We start from the raw sequence: 8563 nt of genomic DNA on the forward strand, positions 1-8563 counted from the left end.
AGGCAGCCGTTTATTTGAGACTAATCTTAAAGAACAGAGTCCAATCGAGAAAATAGCCAAGGTTTACTTTGCTTAATTGGGACAACGTGCCGTTTAATCGTAGGGTAATCCTGAGTGCTGCGGTCTCCTGCCCCGCAGGAGACCGCAGCACTCAGGATTACCCTACGATTGTCTCCAACCATACCATGTGGTTTGGTCGGATTTCTGGAGGTCACAACCATAAAACAATAAAAACGATTAGCAGATCCCTGTTTATTGGGCTTTTCTGATTTTCACGTATCATTTAATTTTTTAATTGGTAACGTAATAAAGTATAAATTTGTACTTAATACAGTATATATTTACTTTTATAGCCTGTGTATAATATTCCTCCTATTTTCACCTAATTTGAATCGCTGTTTAATAGAATTAAACTTTAATTCACAAACGTGATCACAATGACTGGCGCTTACTACATATCGTATAGCGAACAGTACTTTACTATGATGAGTCCATCGTAATGTGATTTGATTGCACAGAAAATCAATCGTAAAGCTGTATTTTTAACTATTTATGTGAAACTTCGCATAATTGGGGCAGCCGCTTAATCGGGCCAAAATGCACTAGTCCCAATGTGTCCCAAATAACCGGAACCAACTGTATATAAATTCCATATATTCCAATAAAAACCAACACAAATACAAAAAACACCATTAGGCAGTCATCTTTCATATGACATATGAGGATGTACAAATATATAATGCGTAAATTTACCACAAAACATCAAAAAGTCATAAGTTACATGCTACTAATACAATTTTGTGTAAAGAAAAAAAGTTTTGAATACATTGTCAACTGAATGTTCTTCTAGCAGTGAAATCAAGGCTACTAATTAGGAGTCAAAACAGTAATAGAGCTGATATTCCAGTGACTCTTTTTGAGTTTTGAGTGTGACAAATTTTTTATCGAGGTCCGGTTGTTATGCAGCCACCAGCTTCTCTTTTCAATTCTTCATTCTGGTGAAATTGTTAGTAACTCTAGGTATATCGAATTGTCCAAAGCCCAAATGTACTGTAAATGCCTAGTATATTAGAGGTGATCACCCAGGTGCAAACTAACATAAATCAAGGTGAGGTGTCCAGATTGCACAGGTGAATACCAGATAATAAATGATTCTTATTATCCAGTGAACTACTATCACTTTACTTAATGTTGAAATATCCAAAATGACCATTGCCGCCCTGAGAAAAGCTCCAGCTACTCTCTTCCCTCCTCCCAGTGGTATCCAGTCTCTTCTACCATGTAATATGAACTATGCATACTATGGTTATGATGAGCATCATGGTGAGGTCCATCGTTCTTTATGTTATGAGGGTACAACTTTAAAACAGTTTTTGCAGGACAGCTTCTAGATAGTCCACCAGACTAAACCTGTCGGTAACATTCTAGGAGGCATTGTAATCAAGTGACCTTAGGGAAATGCTTCTTGGTACAAATGTGTAGCCTCAAGTGCACTGCCGTTGGCTTTACCACACATGAAGTGCATGTCCGCATACGCTTTGTTGCTGTAACCTCTTTCCATGTTGACTATCCTTTGTCAAGTACTAGTATGCCTGCTGCATCTCAGAGCATTGAAAGAGGGGAAAGGGAGAGAATGAGCATAACCTAAACAAACAAGTCAGTGGTAGATTCCAACTCTGTACAGTTCACCTTGTCTGTCAGTGGTGGACCCCAACTAGAAATGTGCAATATCTTGAAAACGATTCACATTCACTTAAGGGCCCATGTTTACTAGGCTATTTTTGCATATTGTAGTCTGTACAGTTCACCTTTAAATTATTGACCATCACTTTTGAAACACCCTGTATATTACATGTTAGCAGTGATACAATAGTCAAAAGATTGGAGAGCATTATAGACTGTATTTCCCTTTGATAGTTAAATTCTATGACTAAATGAAACTGAAAAAATTGTGCAGTCACAATAATTTAATTGGTAAGTCCTTTTAAATAACTTCGTTCTGGTATTTTATACACCTGTGTGTCATATTAAATATTGGTGTAGATACACCATAGATAGCTCGTAAACAAAACTATGGTAATAGTGTAAAGGCATCGTTTAAACTGTATCTCATATTGTGCTCATCTCACACAATGAGTTACCATGTATTGCACCATCTTGAATAAGTAACGCTTCACTAATAAAGAAGATTATTGTTACTTATTTCCGGTGGGCACCACTACACAGACTGCACTGTTTCACAGCTTGTTGGCCTTTCATCAGTAGGTGGTCAGGTAACCTGGTATTGCAATCATAACAACCCAGTTGTGAAGTTAATTCCACAATATGAGAGATGCCAAAAGGTGTACGTGATAATACTGTAGATAAATCCAAATGCAACGAGGCATAATATTATAAGAGCTTAAAATTATCTATTCAATATTGGTGTAGATATACCATAGATAGTTCTTAAATGAAACTATTAAAATGAAACGGAACTTAAATCGGTAGTGCAATACATGGCAACTCGTGGAGGATGATCACAATATGAGATACAGCTGAAATGATGCCTTTACGCTACTACCGTAGTTTCATTTAAGAGCTATCTATGGTATATCTACAATATTTAATAGATAATTTTAAGCTCTTATAATATGGATTTATCTATCTGTGTATAATATGGATTTATCTGCGTGTCATGTAAATTTTTATAAGCTCAGATTTTATTACTGTTTTTAATTCTCTTGCCAGTGTTTGGAAAGTTCAGTATTCTGCTTTTTTAGTTTCTAGTTCATCAGTGAAGCACCAAATATGATAATTATGATTTTCAAGAAGAATTCATTGACCTGGAAAGTTCAGCACAGGTCCTTGGAAATGGTTGAATGTCTTTTCATTTTACCAACAAAATTTTAGAGATATTTTGCTTTTGCTGACATAGTCATTTACAAAAATATAAAAGTTATATGTTCATCCACATTAATTCAGTCTTCAAATAAAAGAATATGACAAACTTATATCGCCGACCGGGTTGGTAACGTGCCTGCCTGGCAACCCAAAGGTCGCGGGTTCAATTCCCGCCTCGGGCTTGGATCAAAGTACTGCAAAAACCTTAGGAGGTGCACTATGGCCACAGAAGCCTATGCGCCAACAACTACCAAAAAAAAAGACAAACTATATTTTTGTATTATATATACAAAATGTGATAATCAAGTTCTGGAACTTGATTATCACAGCTTGAAAGGCTGGAATATTGTATAAAAATGAATACTAATTACCACCAAGCTAATGCAAAAAATTCATGCTGCTATTGGGATTATACTATCAATTCTACCACCCAAATAGCAAGATACCTTAATATTCAAAATAAAACAAAATTATAAAAGTAAAAAAAAAAAGTATGCAACCCCAGCATTACAAACCCACAACTCTGCCCAAAGGAGATGCACATTCTACCCATTGAAGGAGGAATATCACCTCCTCAATAAATAAAACTTAAAATACAATGAAAAATAATAATAAAAAATTATTGTTTTTAAATTTAATTTATTATTTTTTATATTTTATTTATTCTGGAAATGGCACTCTTCTTTTGATGGATGTGAGCATGTGCCTCCTTGGACAGGGACTTGTGTGTTTTCATGCTATGGGTGTGTTGTGCCCTTACATCTGCAGTGCAACTGATGTTACAACTAGCAAAAGACAGCAGTGTACTTTGTGTAGGTACTGTAAGTGTAACGTAGGTTATGTTGTATACCGGCTCTCTGCTACCAGGGGTAGCAACCAAAGAAAGCCAGCCCCAGTACCTGTCTCTAACCACGAGAAGGTGGATCAGGTCTACTATTTCTGACATGGTGCCAAAGCAAAATCTTTGTCAGTGATCTCCAAACAAATGCCTACTTGTTGGAAGAAGCTGGGGGAATCCCACATCAGAAAATGCTCCTCTCAATAAGAAAGGAGAAGGATTTATAGTTAAAGAGTTGGATGGGGGAAGAACTAATAGATGAGGATAAGAAAGACAGAGACATCCCCGACCTGCGGCGCCTCCATAGCCAGGTGGGCAGGAGCAGCAGTGCATAGCACACGCTTCTTGATTAGACCAGGGTTCGAGCCCGTGACCACAAAAATACGGAGGATGCGGAGAGGTCAGGGAATGACCACCGCATATCCCCGGAGCAATATGGCCTTAGTTGCTAATGCTCCTAAAAACCAAATAACAACAACAAGTTTCCCCGAACTGCCTCTGCAGGAGGAGGCAGGAAATACCCACATAGAAATTGCTAGTAGTATGTATACAACTCTGGCCATGGTATACTGTCTATATTCGTGTATGTTAGTTTAACATTCTTTATCAGTCTGTGCCATATATATCAATCTGTGCCAGCCTGTGGTCTCTCCAGTAGTGTAAATCAGTAAGATTTCCAAGAAGATCATGTCACAGAGGAAAGCAATTGACTTGTCATACTTGAGGAATGCCAAGTATATATATTTTATTATTATTTTTTTTTTCTATATCGCTTCATTTAAATGGCTTCCTGTAGTTTTCCTTTGAACTTTTCAAAATGTTTTGTCTGGAAGTGAGTAAAAGTTTAATCATAAAGTATCCTTGAAAAGCAGTGGTTATATAGTCATCCATGCTAGGTAAAGATAATGGAAACATTACCATTTTAAAATACTTTAACCAAAATATGTATCATAGCTGTTTTCTCCAAAGAGTGAAGTTCCCCATAGAATGTCATGGGAAGAATATGATAATCTTGAAGACTGGTTCAGTATTAAAAATGTTGAATATCTGGGTTCTGCTCTCCCTTATGTATCATAGCTGTTTCCTCCAAAGAGAAGAATTCTCCATAGAATATCATGGGTTGAACATCTTGAAGACTGGTTCAGTATTAAGGATGTTGAATTTCTGGATCTTGAACTCACCTAAGATATTAAGTTAAGTATTATTAGTAAGACACCACAAATAAAAGTATAAAGCCATTATGGCAAGTAAAGTAATCATACTTCACATCATAGGTTTTCTATGAGATTTTTTTCCCATAGGTTTTCATTTACAGCCCTATTTACATAGGGCTGTAAATCTTGATGGCTACTTTGAGTTTGAGACAAAAAGGCAGCTATATCTTAGCAATCGTTTGTCAACCCCCCCCCCCCCAAACTTGCACAGCAGACATGCTTGTCTGTGACAAATCCAAAGATGGCTTCAGCTACTCTAGGGATGGTCAAGAAGCTGCAAATCTTTGCATCATAAGTTTCCCGTTGGACTAACATTGGGCCGTAAATCTATCTCAAAGGTGACTTCAGATTTTAAGTAATAAGATGGCTATATTTAAGCAGTGGTACTAAGATGGCTAATCTGAGCAATAGAGTAGACACTTGTTTTTAGGTTTCTTATATGGTAGCACTGCTCTACCATATAAGATTCTGCAGCAGTTTTCCATAGGATTAATATTGGCCCATATATATTGAAGAGGCGCTTCCGTAGCCAGGTGGGTAGGAGTAGTGCGTAGCCATGCTTCTTGATTAAACCAGGGTTCGAGCCCGTCACCACTAAATATGGAAGATGCGGAAAGGTTAGGGAATGACCACCGCATATCCCGGAGCAATATGGCCTTAGTTGCTAATGCTCCTAAAAACCAAATAATGAAGACAACTTCAGATTTAGAGCACTAAGATAACTATATCTGAACAACAGAGTATATACACTTGTCTTTAAGGAATCCAAAGATACCCTTAACTAAGTGGGATGGTCCAGATCAAATAAGTTCTTAATCCAGGAGCCAGTTTAGGATTTACAAATGTCACATTTTGTATGAACTGATGTGTTGTTGGAGTTTTTTTTTTGCTAAATGACAATCCCCTTAGTGATGGGAGACCCAGTTATATCTATAACAAACAACCTAACATATACGAATTAAGTATTAGTACATATCATTACATTTAAAAAATAGTTAATAAATTTGCATGATAGTTTAATATTTTTTGTTATCTGTGGCCTTCAATATGTGTACTTCAAATATAAAAGTAGTCTGGAACTGAAAAGAGATTGGAAGACATTGCTTTAGGATCACCTGCTCAAAATGAAAAGCATAATTTGTCCTTTGCAGTTTCTTTTTCAGTTATGTATCTCTTGTTTTTAGCTCATGCAACTGGCAAAATATTATAACTGCTGTTTTTCCGTGCTACAGAGGAAAAGTCTTAGTTTGATTCCCACTGGAACAGAAGAAAATCTGATGGACTCCTTTTCCCACCAAGTGAGTCAGACATGGGCAAGGAGTGATTCTGAATGGAAAACTCAGCCTTTTCATCCTGAAAAATTGACAACCTGAAGAACACACACAACTATCTTTTATAATTGTATTAAAATATTGTATTATATTATATATTACACTCAGTGATCACTGAATTGTGACCACCTATTACCGTATTGGGCCACTGTTTGCACATTTAGCAGCCACTATTCGCCTAGGCATTGACTCCACCAGATGTCTGAAGACATCCACAGCAATGTCTTCAGCACCATGGAAAGCCATGCTTGCAAGGCTTTCCATGGTGTTGGAATAGATGACAATTGCATGTCCACATGCCTCATTTCCCATTCCAGAATATCTCACAGGTGTTCAAATGGATTGAGGTCAGGCGAATTTGGAAGCCAATCAAGATGGGTGATATCCTTGCTGTGATCCTCAAACCACTTGTGCGCAGTGCAGGCTCCATGACATGGTGCATTATCATCTTGGAAGATCCTATTTCTGTCTGTGAAAAGCTGCCGGTAGGCACCTCACCAGTTCAAATGTTGGTCCATACCATATGCACCAGGGGTCCTAGTTCTTGCCAGCAAAATATGCCCCATATTAAGCAATCATTGCCAACTACCTGGATAGTGGACACCATGCACAATGGGGCCATGAATTCATGTTGCTAATGCCATACACAAAAAGGCACCAGTCAGCATGTTGGCACAAAAAGGCATCAGTCAGGCACCACAGCATTTGCTGTAGATGAACAGTGGTGAGGAGAGGGTGTCTCTTGGGTCATCTGCTGAGGAACCCATGTGTCTGAGTGCGTGGTGCCTCGTCATCTGGGATATTGTTCTTGCATTCCCCATATTGTATTGTGATGTCACCTGCTGCACAATGACCTGCCATTTAGCCTGTATAATGCACTGCACCCTTTTCTCACCACGAACATCCACCTTGTGCTATCCTTTACAGTTCTGTCAGGTGGAAGTGGTTTGGCCCAATTGATACCATTCTTCATACACCTTAACCACAGTGAGTTATTAGCAACCAGGAAGACTTGCCATTTCCAATATGGAAGCACCTGATGCACCTCATGCGTCAGGTGCTTCCCACAATCATGCCCTCTTGAAACTGATATCTTTACTATATACCATAATTGCTACTTTATCACTTTGACTTACATGACCAGAAGACTTGCCATTTCCGACATGGAAGCACCTGATGCATGAGCTCCCATAATCAATGCCCTCTTGAAACTCTGTGTTATCTTTGCTACATACCATAATTGCTACTTTATCACTTTGACTTACATGACCAGATGCAAATTAGCACTGCTCTACCATACAAAGCTGTTTGGAATTTTATACTGCAAGCTTTGTTTGTTTGTTTGTTATTTGGTTTTTAGAAGCATTAGCAACTAAGGCCATATTGCTCTGGGGATATGCAGTGGTCATTCCCTGACTTTTCTGCATCCTCCGTAATTGGTGATATTGTTCTTGCATTCCCGGGGTTCAAGCCCAGATGGGCTTGAACTCCGGTCTACTCAAGAAGCGTGTGCTATGCACTGCTGCTGCTCCTGTCCTACTGCAAGTTATTGGCATAATCTATTACAGATGGGGTGGTCACAATTCACTGAGTGTATATTGTTTTTTATTAAAAGATAATTTATTTTTTTATAATTTATAATAGTCTTGCAGACAGATAATTTACAAATGTGATATACTGATACCCCATAACTACAACTGTCTTGATACTTATTCTAAACTGTCATGATGCTTATTGTAAACCAGCACAATTCAAGTGTGTTGTTATTAAAGAAGTACAAGTATTATTTAATAGTGACCGTGTGGTATACTTTTATATAGTAACAGTTGTGGTTGCTAATTTTTATTCTTCTAGCATTGTATAAATTTTGTACACTTTCTGTATCATTTTTAATATAAATAGCATTGAATAGTGGCATCTGCATTTTCTTTTTCTTACAGTTTTCTTGATACTATTGAGGAAAACAGAAGGTCTCACTTGGGAGCAAAGTTTTATGTGTAATCTTCCACAAAGGAAAGGAGCTGTGCCAATAGGAAATCAAAAGGACATTAAAGTTACACAGGATGCAGAAAATTGTGTGTTACAGACTCCAAATACAGAAAAAAAAGAAGTTAATGAAGTTGATAGGTTGCAGCAGTGTAGTGTAGAACTTGAAGAATCAAATGATATCGAGAACGTTGAACAAACTGTGGACAGTAGCCACAGTGAAGATATAATCACTGAAAATGTACAAGAAGATAACTAAAAAAAAAAAACCTGTGATAAATAAATAATTAAGCATTTGTTTTATATGTACA

General features: G+C 37.5%; 1 protein-coding gene across 3 annotated transcripts in view; it reads left to right on the forward strand.

The window, feature by feature from the left end:
* LOC150083676 (tRNA (guanine(9)-N(1))-methyltransferase Trmt10A) overlaps positions 1-8311 on the forward strand; it is a 68284-nt gene extending 59973 nt beyond the window's left edge. For 2 of the 3 annotated variants that reach the window (XR_016547185.1, XM_090377433.1), the window contains one exon: positions 8207-8311. Coding sequence is in view for 2 of the 3 variants with exons in the window: in XM_090377433.1 (XP_090233559.1) it covers positions 8207-8215 (9 nt within the window). In the remaining variant the exon portion in view is untranslated. The remainder of the gene's footprint in view (positions 1-8206) is intronic. The other variant, XM_090377434.1, reaches the window with a different exon arrangement.
* The last annotated feature ends 252 nt before the right edge of the window (positions 8312-8563 follow it).

Source organism: Mastigoproctus giganteus, chromosome 7, assembly GCF_048544385.1.
Source record: "Mastigoproctus giganteus isolate SK-2022 chromosome 7, ASM4854438v1, whole genome shotgun sequence".
NCBI classification, from domain to species: domain Eukaryota; kingdom Metazoa; phylum Arthropoda; class Arachnida; order Uropygi; family Thelyphonidae; genus Mastigoproctus; species Mastigoproctus giganteus.